The 15,647-nt window shown below is 36.2% G+C and overlaps 1 protein-coding gene across 1 annotated transcript in view; it reads left to right on the plus strand.

Moving 5' to 3' along the window:
* Positions 1-15,647, plus strand: part of PAPPA2 (pappalysin 2) — a 294,762-nt gene that overhangs the window by 149,350 nt on the left and 129,765 nt on the right. Inside the window, exons 10-11 of the mRNA XM_065936954.1 lie at positions 7,790-7,983; positions 10,079-10,225. Of these exons, the coding sequence (XP_065793026.1) occupies positions 7,790-7,983; positions 10,079-10,225 (341 nt within the window). The remainder of the gene's footprint in view (positions 1-7,789; positions 7,984-10,078; positions 10,226-15,647) is intronic.

Here is a 15,647-nt window from a genome sequence, read left to right on the forward strand (position 1 = left end):
CCAAATCTATGTGCATATATTGAAGTAGTTCTGTGGAACATATTTACTAGTCAAAGTTATTATTATTTCTTTTATAAATATTATTTTATTAGTTGGAGGCCAATCACTTCACAACATTTCAGTGGGTTTTGTCATACATTGACATGAATCAGCCATATAGATACACGTATTCCCCATCCCGATCCCCCCTCCCACCTCCCTCCCCACCCGACTCCTCAGGGTCCTCCCAGTGCACCAGGCCCGAGCACTTGACTCATGCATCCCACCTGGGCTGGTGGTCTGTTTCACCATAGATAATATACATGCTGTTCTTTCAAAACATCCCACCCTCACCTTCTCCCCCAGAGTTCAAAAGTCTTTTCTGTACTTCTGTGTCTCTTTTTCTGTTTTGCATATAGGGTTATCACTACCATCTATCTAAATTCCATATATATGTGTTAGTATACTGTAATGTTCTTTATCTTTCTGGCTTACTTCACTCTGTATAATGGGCTCCAGTTTCATCCATCTCATTAGAACTGATTCAAATGAATTCTTTTTAACGGCTGAATAATATTCCATGGTGTATATGTACCACAGCTTCCTTATCCATTCATCTGCTGATGGGCATCTGGGTTGCTTCCATGTCCTGGCTATTATAAACAGTGCTGCGATGAACATTGGGGTGCACTGTCTCTTTCAGATCTGGATTCCTCAGTGTGTATGCCCAGAAGTGGGATTGCTGGGTCATATGGCAGTTCTATTTCCAGTTTTTTAAGAAATCTCCACACTGTTTTCCATAGTGGCTGTACTAGTTTGCATTCCCACCAACAGTGTAAGAGGGTTCCCTTTTCTCCACACCCTCTCCAGCATTTATTGCTTGTAGACTTTTGGATAGCAGCCATCCTGACTGGCGTGTAATGGTACCTCATTGTGGTTTTGATTTGCATTTCTCTGATGATGAGTGATGTTGAGGATCTTTTCATGTGTTTGTTAGCCATCTGTATGTCTTCTTTGGAGAGATGTCTGTTTAGTTCTTTGGCCCATTTTTTGATTGGGTCGTTTATTTTTCTGGAATTGAGCTTCAGGAGTTGCTTGTATATTTTTGAGATTAATCCTTTGTCTGTTTCCTCATTTGTTATTATTTTCTCCCAATCTGAGGGCTGTCTTTTCACCTTCCTTATAGTTTCCTTTGTTGTGCAAAAGCTTTTAATTTTCATTAGGTCCCATTTGTTTATTTTTGCTTTTATTTCCAATATTCTGGGAGGTGGGTCATAGAAGATCTTGCTGTGATTTATGTCGGAGAGTGTTTTGCCTATGTTCTCCTCTAGGAGTTTTATAGTTTCTGGTCTTACATTTAGATCTTTAATCCATTTTGAGTTTATTTTTGTGTATGGTGTTAGAAAGTGTTCTAGTTTCATTCTTTTACAAGTGGTTGACCAGTTTTCCCAGCACCACTTGTTAAAGAGATTGTCATTTTTCCATTGTATATCCTTGCCTCCTTTGTCAAAGATGAGGTTTCCATAGGTTCGTGGATTTATCTCTGGGCTTTCTATTCTGTTCCATTGATCTATATTTCTGTCTTTGTGCCAGTACCATACTGTCTTGATGACTGTGGCTTTGTAGTAGAGTCTGAAGTCAGGCAGGTTGATTCCTCCAGTTCCATTCTTCTTTCTCAAGATTACTTTGGCTATTCGAGGTTTTTTGTATTTCCATACAAATTGTGAAATTATTTGTTCTAGTTCTGTGAAAAATACCATTGGTAGCTTGATAGGGATTGCATTGAATCTATATATTGCTTTGGGTAGAATAGCCATTTTGACAATATTGATTCTTCCAATCCATGAACACGGTATGTTTCTCCATCTGTTTGTGTCCTCTTTGATTTCTTTCATCAATGTTTTATAGTTTTCTGTGTATAGGTCTTTTGTTTCTTTAGGTAGATATACTCCTAAGTATTTTATTCTTTTTGTTGCAATGGTGAATGGTATTGTTTCCTTAATTTCTCTTTCTGCTTTTTCATTGTTAGTATATAGGAATGCAAGGGATTTCTGTGTGTTAATTTTATATCCTGCAACTTTACTATATTCATTGATTAGCTCTAGTAATTTTCTGGAAGAGTCTTTAGGGTTTTCTATGTAGAGGATCATGTCATCTGCAAACAGCGAGAGTTTCACTTCTTCTTTTCCTATCTGGATTCCTTTTACATCTTTTTCTGCTCTGATTGCTGTGGCCAAAACTTCCAACACTATGTTGAATAGTAGTGGTGAGAGTGGGCATCCTTGTCTTGTTCCTGATTTCAGAGGAAATGCTTTCAATTTTTCACCATTGAGGGTGATGCTTGCTGTGGGTTTGTCAGATATAGCTTTTATTATGTTGAGGTATGTTCCTTTTATTCCTGCTTTCTGGAGAGTTTTAATCATAAATGAGTGTTGAATTTTGTCAAAGGCTTTCTCTGCATCTATTGAGATAATCATATGGTTTTTACCTTTCAATTTGTTAATGTGGTGTATTACGTTGATTGATTTGCGGATATTAAAGAATCCTTGCATTCTTGGGATAAAGCCCACTTGGTCATGGTGTATGATTTTTTTAATATGTTGTTGGATTCTGTTTGCTAGAATTTTGTTAAGGATTTTTGCATCTATGTTCATCAGTGATATTGGCCTGTAGTTTTCTTTTTTTGTGGCATCTTTGTCTGGTTAACTCTACACCTAAAGCAATTAGAGAAGGAAGAAATGAAGAACCCCAGGGTTAGCAGAAGGAAAGAAATCTTAAAAATTAGGGCAGAAATAAATGCAAAAGAAACTAAAGAGACCATAGCAAAAATCAACAAAGCTAAAAGCTGGTTTTTTGAAAAAATAAACAAAATTGACAAACCATTAGCAAGACTCATTAAGAAACAAAGAGAGAAGAACCAAATTAACAAAATAAGAAATGAAAAGGGTGAGATCACAACAGACAACACTGAAATACAAAGGATCATAAGAGACTACTACCAGCAGCTCTATGCCAATAAAATGGACAACTTGGATGAAACGGACAAATTCTTAGAAAAGTATAACTTTCCAAAACTGAACCAGGAAGAAATAGAAGATCTTAACAGAGCCATCACAAGCAACGAAATCGAAACTGTAATCAGAAATCTTCCAGCAAACAAAAGCCCAGGACCAGATGGCTTCACAGCTGAATTCTACCAAAAATTTAGAGAAGAGCTAACACCTATCTTACTCAAACTCTTCCAGAAAATTGCAGAAGAAGGTAAACTTCCAAACTCATTCTATGAGGCCACCATCACCCTAATTCCAAAGTTATTTTTAAAAGTAGTGCATTTAACAATATTTTAATGTTTCTAAATTTCAAGACAAAGTTGGATGTGATTATAATTATGCATAATTTATTAAGGTATTAAATACTATAAGAACACACAAATGCTCCTGCTTTCCTGAGCAGAATAATAAAATTATAAAATCTTAGTGGTCTTATATCTATCCATATAACAAAATATGTTCAGTGCCCTCTAGATACCACAAGTCTCATAGAGACCCTGATCCCTTCATATGTCCAGCCTCTTTCCCTTATAGAAATTGCTATATCAGTTCTCAAGCTTTTCTTACATGCATCTAGCAATTAAGATTGCACTTTGAAAGACCATTCTGTTTAAAAGTGGCTTTATCTATTGTAAAATTCTTCTCCCCCTTTCTGGTTTGGAAACTGATATTCAGAGCATTTTAGTGACTTGTCCATGGGCATATAATGAGGTCTACAAAGCCAGCATTGGAACTCAGCTTTCCTAATTCTTAATCAAGTGCTTTTTCCTTGCTATGAAACTACAGAGGATATATTTTTTTTTCCTGTTTTATTTGACTACCATTCACATATTTGAAATGCCTCCCCATTATTCTCCTTTCCAGTCCAAACATCCCCTCATGTGATTAGGTTTCCAGGCCCTTTCCTATTTACCCTAACTTGGCATGCTTCCTGTGATCAATGCCCAGAAAGGAATTCAATACTCCAGATGTAGTCTGGCTGTGTAAAATACACTGAACCGATTACCTCCCCTCTTCTGTACACAAGTATTTGTTAATGCCATCTCTGTTTGCATCATTCCTTTTTTCACATCATGGGCTCATGATACATGTACACACACACACACACATACAAACACACACACAGCCTTTGCCACTGCAGTTCATCTCATCTAACTTAAAAGTGAACCTTACTTTGTTTCCATCACATTTAATTCCATTAAATTTGTTCATATTTCTTTATCCTCCAACTCCAGGAAGATCATCGTTAAATTATTTTAGCTTTACATGGCAAAGTTAAAATGGTCTATTCCACAGCTAGATATTTATTTCAGTTAGTAATATACTCATAGTATTTAGTTCTATAGCATACAATTCTAAAGCTCATAGCATATGCTAAGCATATAGTTCTTTCTATCATTTCTCAAGAGACTAAGTTTGAAGGAACCATTGTGAAATGTGTTATAAAAGTAGTCTGCTATTTTTGCATTGATGTGAAGAAAAAGAAGCAAAATTTTTAAGTTGATGGTAAACAAAAAATAGAGAAGAAGCAAGGAGAGACTGTCATTGGATTATACAGAAAAACAAGACTTGTATACATATGTATATTATAAAAATATGTCATAAAATATGCATTATAAAACAAACACATGCATATGTACATATGTATACATTTAAACATGCACAAACATACATATAAAACTCTACATACATGCATATATATGTATATATGTATGTGTGTATATAATATGCAAACATAAAATATACATGCATATATATATACATGTGTGTATATGTGTTCCATATATATATATATATGCATGTATGTAAGCCTTTGACTGTGTGGATCACAATAAACTGTGGAAAATTCTAAAGGAGATGGGAATACCAGACCACCTGACCTGCCTCTTGAGAAACCTATATGCAGGTCAGGAAGCAACAGTTAGAACTGGACATGGACCAACAGACTGGTTCCAAATAGGAAAAGGAGTATGTCAAGGCTGTATATTGTCACCCTGCTTATTTAACTTATATGCCGAGTACATCATGAGAAACGCTGGGCTGGAAGAAACACAGACTGGAATCAAGATTGCTGGGAGAAATATCAATAACCTCAGATATGCATAACACCACCCTTATGGCAGAAAGTGAAGAGGAACTAAAAAGCCTCTTGATGAAAGTGAAAGAGGAGAGTGAAAAAGTTGGCTTAAAGCTCAACATTTAGAAAACTAAGATTATGGCATCTGGTCTCATCACTTCGTGGCAAATAGATGGGGAGACAGTGGAAGCAGTGTCAGACTACTTTTTGGGGCTCCAAAATCACTGCAGATGGTGATTGCAGTCATGAAATTAAAAGACGCTTACTACTTGCAAGGAGAGTTATGACCAAGCTAGATAGCATATTAAAAAGCAGAGGCATTACTTTGCCAACAAAGGTTCGTCTAGTCAAGGCTATGGTTTTTCCAGTGGTCATGTATGGATGTGAGAGTTGGACTGTGAAGAAAGCTGAGTGCCGAAGAATTGGTGCTTTTGAACTGTGGTGTTGGAGAAGACTCTTGAGAGTCTCTTGGACTGCAAGGAGATCCAGCCAGTCCATCCTAAAGGAGATCAGTCCTGGGTGTTCATTGGAAGGACTGACGCTGAAGCTGAAACTCCAATACTTTGGCCACCTCGTGCGAAGAGTTGACTCATTGGAAAAGACCCTGATGCTTGGAGGGATTGGGGGCAGGAGGAGAAGAGGACAACAGAGGATGAGATGGCTGGATGGCATCACTGACTCGATGGACATGAGTTAGAGTAAACTCCAGGAGTTGGTGTTGGACAGGGAGGCCTGGCGTGCTGTGATTCATAGGATCGCAATGAGTCGGACGTGACTGAGCAACTGAACTGAACTGAACTGAACTGATATACATATGGAATCATCATGGAAAAGTCATTCCAAATACACATATATTGGCTTTGGGGAGTAACTTAGAAAGGCCTTGGATTTAATGGCACACAGGAGTTGAAAACCCAAAATAGGCTCAGAACCAAGTCCTAGGAACAGGAGCATACTCCTGGCAAGTAGAGATAGATTTACTAGAGAAGGGTCTCTGACTTGAAGAAATTATTAAGGAAAATAATTAGTAACTACATGTTGATGAACAGCTGAAAAATTACTGAAACAGTCCTGTGGTATTTCTGTAAAAAATTTAAAATTAAAAGAATGGAATAGTAACAGTTAATTTTAGTGATGTTACTGAATGTGTATCTATGCATGCTTGCATGCTAAGTTGCTTTATTTGTGTCTGACTCTTTGACCCTACGTACTATAGCCTGCCAGGCTCCTTTGTCCATGGGATTCTCTAGGGAAGAATGCTGGAGTGGGTTGCCATGACCTTCTCCAGGGGATCTTCCCAACCCAGGGATAACATTGGTGCCTTTTATGTCTCCTGCATTGGCAGGTGGGTTCTTTACCACTAGTGCCACCTGGAAAGCCCATGTACCTATGGGTTGAGCTATTTTAAATTTTGATCTTAATTTCATGTCCTATTATTTTAGGTAGAAATGAAGAATTAGAATTGTGTTACTAATAGGGGTAGACAGGGCAATAATACTAAATAAATGGCTTTATAACTGCATCTCAGTTTTTTCCATTTGAAGAAAGCTAAGTTACATATCAAACAGCTCAGGGGGTAAAGAATCTGCCTGCAATGCAGGAGAGACAGGAGACATGGGTTTGATTCCTGGACCGTGACCATCCCCTAGAATGGCAACCCACTCCATATGGACCATGGTCAGAGGAGCCTATTTGGATAGAGCAGGCTACAGTCCATAGGGTCACCAAGAGTTGGACATGACTGAAGTGACTGAGCACACACACAGATTACATGTCTATAGTTAGTACAGACTATCCACTTAGTACAAGTTATCCTACGAGCAAGTAAGGACCTTGTCCAGGGAATTGTAGCTTGCTTTACAGGCCCAGTGATTCTTCTCATATATTCATTACTCACATATTTGCTATCGAAGACAGTCTCTCTGCCTTGGTTGAGGTACCGTGGAGTAAGAGAAAGCCCCTGAACCTGCTTTCTGTAAGCCTGGCTCAAAGCCAAACAATATTGTTTCTGCATCAAGAGAACTTTGACAAGTCACTTACAATCATGGAGTCTCAGATGGTCTGTTGATGAAACAAACAAAAATTACATACCTCACATGGTTCTTGTAAGACTAAAAGAAATAATACATATGTAACCCTTATAAACCTGGGGCCCATATTGTCCATTTCAGAGTAAATTTCATGGTTAATTGAAGAAATACAGCAGCAAAAAAGTAGTTGGAAACAAATCCCTCAAATGTTTTATTTAAAATTTCAAAGACTATGAAGAGGTTCCAAGTACATATCACATCCTACCATCCATTTAAATTTCCTCTATTCTTTTACCTACTTCTCTTATATCCCTAGCTTTACTTATATCCCTAGTACTAGTATCCCTAGTACTTTGCTCAATGATTCCTTAAAATTTCTTTCTATATCCACCCCACAGCTGCTTTTTTCCTTCCTGTTCCTTCTCCTCTAACCCCACTCACTTTGTAGACTTTTTATTATCTCAATGGATTTTATCATTCTCCCCAAGAAAAAGTATCCTTCTTTAGGGGTATGATATCTATATGTTTGAGGTGGGCATTAGACTGGTTAGTAATTACAGGATTCTCTTTAGCAGCTGGAGTAAAAATGCAATTATTTTTACTTGACACATATAAAAATACCTTTTCAAATGTCATATAATGTTTCTTGACAGGGGAACCAAGCCTGTGCTATATATATGAGGGAGATGGAATATGTGAGCCTTTTGAGAGGGAAACCAGCATTGTAGACTGTGGCCTCTATACTCCCAGAGGATACTTGGATCAGTGGGCTACCCAAGCTTTTACTTCTCATGAAGACAAGAAGAAATGTCCTGTTTCCTTGGTCACTGGAGCACCTCATTCCATGGTAAGTTAGGACTAGTCAAGGGTAAGCAAAATTGTTAAGTGATTCCCCCAGATACTGACCTTGAGCTGACATTTTTTTCTCCTAACTTGACACCAAATTTAGTTAACGAACTCAGAATTAAATAATGTTAAATGAAAAGCTTCTAGGCTATCAATTAAATCTCATCCCCCACCCTCACCCCACTTACCTTCACTAGTTTTCATCTAGGAACCTTTGACTATGCAATAACTGACCAAAAGGTACACAAAAGCATCTCAAAATTAGCCTTATAATATACACGTCAGAAATTGCACTTAGACTTTGCATTTGGAAGAATTTATCTTGAAAGAAGATAAAGGAACAGTAAAGTCAGAATATTTGGATGACACTGTTGGATCTATCAGTATCATTATGATTATTACTAAGTGACATTTGGCAAGGCACTTAACCTCTCTGGGCCCCAATTTTCTCATGTGTAAATCTTTTGCATTTAACTCAAGGTTTGTTGCAAGGATCAAATGAAATTTAAAATATATATTAAAGATCAAAATATAATTTGATTTAAAAATTATTATTATTAAAAACTTTCTAGAATTAGTACTAAAATCAAATCCATAGGCACAGAATTTTCCATGGATATCTACCTAAGTAAATAGAAGATCCTCTGAGAACTTTGAGGACTGACTTCTGTGAATTATAAATACCTAAAAGAAGATTAAGTGAAAAAAGTGAAAGTGTTAATTGTTCAGTTGTGTCCGACTCTGCGACCCCATGGACTGTAGCCCACTGGGCTCCTCTGACCATGGGATTCTCCAGGCAAGAACACTGGAGTGGGTTGCCATTCCCTCCTCCAGGGGATCTTCCCAACCCAGGGATAGAACCTGGTTCTCCTGCATTGCAGGTGGATTGTTTACTGTCTGAGCCATCAGGGAAGCCCAAAGATTAAGGGCTTTGGTTTTTGAATACTATTCTAGATGTTTCCATTGCCAAATATACTCTTCCATGCTTTATAACAATAAGTAATACAGTCATTTTGACAGAAGTAAGATTTGTTAATAGCTCTCTAGGTATTTTAGGCCAGAGGCAAATCATTGGTTTTTGGTCTTGAGGAGACACCCCAGGAGACTGAGGAACTAGCCAAGGCTGGTGGTCCAGGTCAAGGAACTCATCAAGGACCCACGTGTCTCTGAGATTTTGGCTCTTTCTACACTTTACTTGCAGTTTTCTTTCTCAAGCTCATAAAATGACTACTGCCCTCCAGGTGTGAAGTCATTATTTCAAGCAGGAAGGAGGGGGAAGGTCAAAGGGAAATAAATGCATGTGAGCTGAGTCTGTTTTTAGTGGGAAAATGGGAGATGTTCCAGGAATATAGGCATCTACCAACATACCATTGTTCAGATCCAGGTCACTTCACCAGCCTTAGTTGTAAGGGTCCCTGAGGAGATGAGCATTTAAAGCTAGATACACTGTCACCTTGAACAAGATTAGAGTTCGTTAATAAGAAAGAGAGAGGTATGGATATGGACAGTCAATGAGCATGCCTGTCTCACTCCTTTAGCTAATTTTGAAGGCATCTTTCTCAGGAATTCTGATGCCCAATGGTAGGAAGTTAGGAAAGTTAGGTGATTCTGAGTTAGTAACAGCTCTCTAAAGCAGCTTTTAGTCTAGCTTGTCTGTCTTCCCCAAGCGAAGTGGGAAAATTTTTCTGGAATTTCTCTTTCCTGATTCCTTTTTCCAACCTAGTGTTTCCTTGACTCAGTTGTCTCACTCCTGGCCAGTAGATCCTTCCTGGTAAGGACAGAATCATCATCTTGGACAGATTTCCCTAACTAATCCTAGGAGCAGTTGACTGAAATGTCCCAGGACAATTCATTGAGCAAGATTCCTGGACCATTGATGGGCTATAAATTGTCACGTGTGTTCTTCTACCTGGTAAGTTGGATATTGAGGCTAAGAGAGAGCACTGAGACATTCTACCTTGAGAAAAGTTTTCTGCCAATAATGTCATCATGAGGCATTCAGAAAGAGGAAAACATTGGTTTTGAGCTGGGAGTTTCATTGTCTTTACTTATCTCTCACCCTTCATGTTTAATTTTTGGTTGAAATTGCATTTCAGGTTTGCACATCATACCATCCAGATTTGCCAGAGCACCGTCCCCTAGTCGGCTGGTTTCCCTGCGTCCCCAGTGGAAATAGACCTCAAGATGAAGGGAGTAAGCAGCCAAAAGGTAGCCTGCAGAGAGAGGATGAGGTTTGGCTCAAAGTAAGTGACCCAAATGTTTTTTAGTGAAAACTGGATAGACTGTGCTTGTGTGTGTGTGTGTGTGTGTGTGTAAATGATACATTGGAATGTCAGGAAATTTCCTTTTGTCATCTGAAAGTTTTTATGTTTTGAATTTATTTTCATTTCTTTTTGAATGTTGAACTTTTCTTTATAAGCAATCACTCTATCAAAGTGTAATACTCATATAGAAAAGTACAAAAATCAGAAATGACTGATAAATTTTTACAAAGCAAGCATCCTTTCTAACCACCACAGATATCAAAAACAGAAAATTAGCATCACCCCCAAAAGGCTCTCTCATTCCCCCTCTCGTTATACTACAGAGGTAGCTATTATTTTTCCTTCTATTACCAAAGATTAGTTTTGCCTGTTTGTATTTTATCTGAAAAATTTGACAGTCTGTAGTATTTGTACTGATTCTTTCTTACTCTGCGTTCTATCTGTGGGATTCATTTAGGCTGCTCTACTTAGCAGTAGTGTTCATGTCCACTGCGGTGCAGAATTCCAGTGCATCAATGGGCCATACTTTAATCATAGTAATGAAACTTTAGTTTATTTCTAATTTTTCTCTATTGTATATTACAAATAGTTCTGCTATAAATGCTTCTGTACATTTCTTTTGGTGAATGTATACAGACAGTTGGGTATATTTGGAACTGCTAGATGGTAATTAGGCAGATGATCTGCTTTAGTAGTTAATACAAAATGGTGTTCCACTTGGTTATACTAGTTTATACTCCCAGCAGAGGTTTATGAGTATTCTAGTTGCTTTATATTTTTACTGATTACTTGGTATTTTAAGTCTTAATTTTAACCATTAAGTATGTAAATGTACCTCCTTATGGTTTCAATTTACATTTACATGTTGACTAATGAAGTTGTAATGTTTATATGTATATTGGCCATTTGTGTTGATATATCCTTTCTTCCCTCTTTTTTTCTGAAGGGTTTATTCAAGTCTTTTGCTCAATTTTCTATTGGGCTGTCATTTTCTTCTTAATTTATATGATTTCTTTACAATTTTCAGAATATATAAATCATATTTCAGTTGTATATTATTTAATATTTTCCAGCACTCCATGGCTTACTTTTTTTTAAAACTCTTAATGGTATATTTGACGAAGAGTTCTAAATTTTACCAAAGTCCAATTTCTCTTTCTTTTTTAGTGCTAATCATGTACTGTATGAAAAAGTCTTTGCTCACCACAAAGACATACTTTCCTATGTTATCTTCTAGAAATGTTATTGTTTCACCTTTTATATATAGATCTACAATCCTCTGGAATTTTTACATATTGTGTGAGGTAGGGATCAAGATTTTTTTCCCCCTAGAACTAGAACCACTGTTGAAAGTGAAAGTGTTAGTCACTCAGTCGTGTCTGATTCTTTGTGACCCCATGGACTGTAGCCCACCAGGCTCTTCTGTCCATGGAATTCTCCAGGCAAGAATACTGGAGTGGGTTGCCATTTTCTTTTCCAGGGGATCTTCCTGACCCAGGGATCAAACCTGGGTCTCCTGCATTGCAAGCAGATTCTCTATCATCTGAGCCACCAAAATAACAACTTGAAGGCAATATGTAATCCTTTGCCAATAGTTTTGAATCCTTTTTGTGAATATATTAAGTGTTTTTTCATTTATATTCATTAGAGCTTGGTCCCTACTTTAAAAAAGAAAAATTTTTACTATCTTATCAGGTTTATGATGAAGGCCAGGTTTGACTCCTAGAGTAAGTTTCCTTTTTTCCCCTAGTTTTCTGGTATTTTGTGAAAGGTTGGTGTTAAATTTTGGTGGACTTCATCAGTAAAGTTATCTGAGTCTGGTATTTTCTTTGAGGAAAATATTTAAATATATGTTAAAATCTTAAACCAAATATTGCAGAATTGGGGCTTTCTATTTCTTCTTAGGTCAACTTTGGAAAAAGTAATCCTTTTTTTCCAAATAATTTGTCCATTTTTTCCTAAAATTTTTGATTTATTGGCATTAAGTTTTTCATAATGCTCTTATTTTGTATATTTCTACACTCCCTAGGACTTTTTTTAGTTATTCTATTGCTAATTTTTGGCTTCTTTTATTTTTTTGTTTAGTATTGCTAAAGACTTAACAGTTATATTAATCTTTTATTAATGTTTTTATAGAACCAAAGATTATACATGTGTGTATGTATGTACTCATATATATACATATACATAAATATACATATATAAACATAAAAGGAAGAAAATAATGAACGTAGCATACATGTGTACTCTTATTTTCATTATTGCCTTTTTTTATGTTTACATTTAATTTGCTCTTGAGATGATCCTTAGATCATTAATTTTTAGTTTCTTTCTTTTCAAAATATAAATATTAAGGTGATAAGTTTCCTTCTAAATGTGACTTTAGCAACACATTGCATTTCAAATGTCTTATTTCTATTATCATTCAGTTCAAACATATTTTCTAAATTTTATTTGACTACTTTTTTGATCCCTGCTGCTGCTGCTGAATTATATATAAATATGCTGATGAATGTCCAAACATTTGTTTGGAAACTATTTCTTTTCTTGTTTTTGATGTATAGTTGAGTCTTCTGTGCTCAAAGATTATATTTGGTGCGATTTCAAGCCTTTTTAATTTGTTGACCTTTGAATTATGGAAAAACACATGGTTAATTGGGCTTCCCTGGTGGGTCAGTGGTAAAGAATCCACCTGCCAAATAGGAGATGTAGGTTTGATCCCAGGTTTGGGAAGATCCCCAGAGAAGGAAGTGGCAACCCTCTCCAGTATTCTTGCCTGGAAAATCCCATGGATAGAGGAGCCTGGCAGGTTACAGTCCTTGGGGTCACAAAAGAGCTGGACACAACTTAGTGACTAAACAACAATATGGTTAATATTGATAAATATTACATGTACTTTGAAAGAAATATGTAGTCTGAAATAGTTGGATATAGGATTCTATATTTTTAACATAGATCAGTTCATCCATCATGTTAAAATTTCCCATATTGTATATTTTCCTTGAAATTCTTTCTACCAGTTACTGAGATATATGTGTTAGACTTTATTAATAATCATAAATTTGCCTGTTTCTCTTTTATTTTTGCCAGTTTTTTATTTACACATTGATTTATTTGCATTTTGAGACTATCATTAAATATTCAGGCAATTCTCACTTTGAAGCATGGAAACACAAAATGACCATGTGTCCTAAAACTGTACAAAGCAAGCTAAATAATCAATGGGGAAAATTACAATTGTTACATGATATTTTTGTCACAACATTAAAAACTTTTATTTTTAAAAGTATTTGTGAAATGAAATTAAAAAATAGTAAAATTTATCTCATTATAATTTAAAACATTACAGAGAATTAAAGTGTTTCATTTCTTTGTAAAAAAAATTTACAAGTATAGTTTTAACAGTTCTTGCCTTTTTATTTTTTATTTTTTGCATCATATGACTTATATTACAAAGCAAGTGATTTTTCTATACTGTTGTGAATTGTAATATTCCTTTCCAAGTTTGATCATCTCCCAACATTTTATGGTACTTTGCACTTTCAATGTTATGAAACATCTCTGAGAGTTCTTTTAATATGAATTTTTTCTTGGCATCATTTCCTCTGGGACATCTTTATCCTTTTTGTCACAACCACTTTTCTCCTTTTTGCTGATAATTTCATTTTCACCAAGTTCCTCTGGCTGCAAATACAGAGTCTGTCAAACGGCAGCAGCATCAGCATTCCTGTACTCAGTTATTTCATTTGTAATTCTATTTACCTTTCATTCAAATTTCACCTGTAGCATTATAATTTTTTGTTTCTTTGCTGCACTTTCATCTTTCCTAGAGGATCCCTTCTTTTGATTATCCATTTTTTGTAAAATGTCATGCAGGTAATATGTCAGTGGGAGATAAGACAGTGCAGCTGCACATTTTTCTGTCTCTGTGTGAACAGAATAACAAGCACACAGGGACCAATCAGTGACAATTTGAAAGAAGAGATATAATTGGTCACTTTATCACAATTCTCATTGGTTATTTATATGGTGATTTGTGGACGAAAGGACTATTAGTGGAGTTTATACTTTTTGCAGTTACAATGAACATTTTTTGCTAATTGAAATTTGAATCACATTATCTGGTATTACATAACTGATATTTGTGAATATGGAAAGTACATAAAGTGAAACTACTGTCAATAGATAATTTTAGAACTTACTACATCTTCCTTGTGGATTATCTTTTTTAACACTAAGAAATGTCTATCTCTAAGAAAATTTCTTGCTGCACTATAACTTGGTATAATATTAGTATAGATATATCTTTTTGTTTGTTTGCATATTGTTTCCTCTTTCATTCTATTACTTTTAATCCTTCTGTGAAATTATATTTAATATACTTTGAAATCATATATATGTAAAAAATATAAATAAATCTAAGAAATCGCTATATATATAAATCTAAAATTTTTTATTTTCCAATTGTAGTATTTAGTCTAATTACATTTAATGTAATTAATGATGCTTCTCTGGTGACTCAGTGGTAAAGAATCTGCCTGCCAGTGTAGGAATGCAGGAGATGTGGGTTTGATTCCTGGATCAGGAAGATTGCTTGGAAGGAAATGGCAGTCCACTCTAATATTCTTGCCTGGGAAATCCCATGGACAGAGGAACTTGGCAAGTTACAATGTGTGGGGTCACAAAAGAGTCAGAAACAATTTAGCAACTAAGCAGTTTTAAATTTTCCAGCCAATCATTTGTTGCTCACTTTTCCCTCATAATTTGTATTTTCCTATTTCTTGCCCTTTTTAGATTAAATCAATTCAGTTCAGTCACTCAGTCATGTCCAACTCTTTGTGACCCCATGGACTGCAGCATGCCAGGCTTCCCTGTCCATCACCAACTCCCTGAGCTTGCTCAAACCCATGTCCATCAAGTCGGTGATACCATCCAACCATCTCATCCTCTGTCATCCCCTTCTCCTCCTGTCCCCAATCTTTCCCAGCATCAGAGTCTTTTCCAGTGAGTCAGCTCTTCTCATCAGGTGGCCAAAGAATTGAAGTTTCAGCTTCAACATCAGCCCTTCCAATGAACACTCAGCTTTCTTTATAGTCCAACTTTCACATCCATACATGACTACTGGAAAAACCATAGCTTTGACTAGATGGAACTTTGTCGGCAAAGTAATGTCTCTGCTTTTGAATATGCTGTCTAGGTTTGTCATTGCTTTTCTTCCAAGGAGCAAGCATCTTTTAATTTCATGGCTGCAGTCACCATCTACAGTGATTTTGGAGCCCAAGAAAATACAGTCTGTCACTGTTTCCATTGTTTTCCTATCTATTTGACATGAAGTGATGGGACCGGATGCCATGATCTTTGTTTTTTGAATATTGAGTTTTAAGCCAGCTTTTTCACTTTC

This window comes from Muntiacus reevesi, chromosome 5, assembly GCF_963930625.1.
Source record: "Muntiacus reevesi chromosome 5, mMunRee1.1, whole genome shotgun sequence".
In the NCBI taxonomy this organism is placed as follows: domain Eukaryota; kingdom Metazoa; phylum Chordata; class Mammalia; order Artiodactyla; family Cervidae; genus Muntiacus; species Muntiacus reevesi.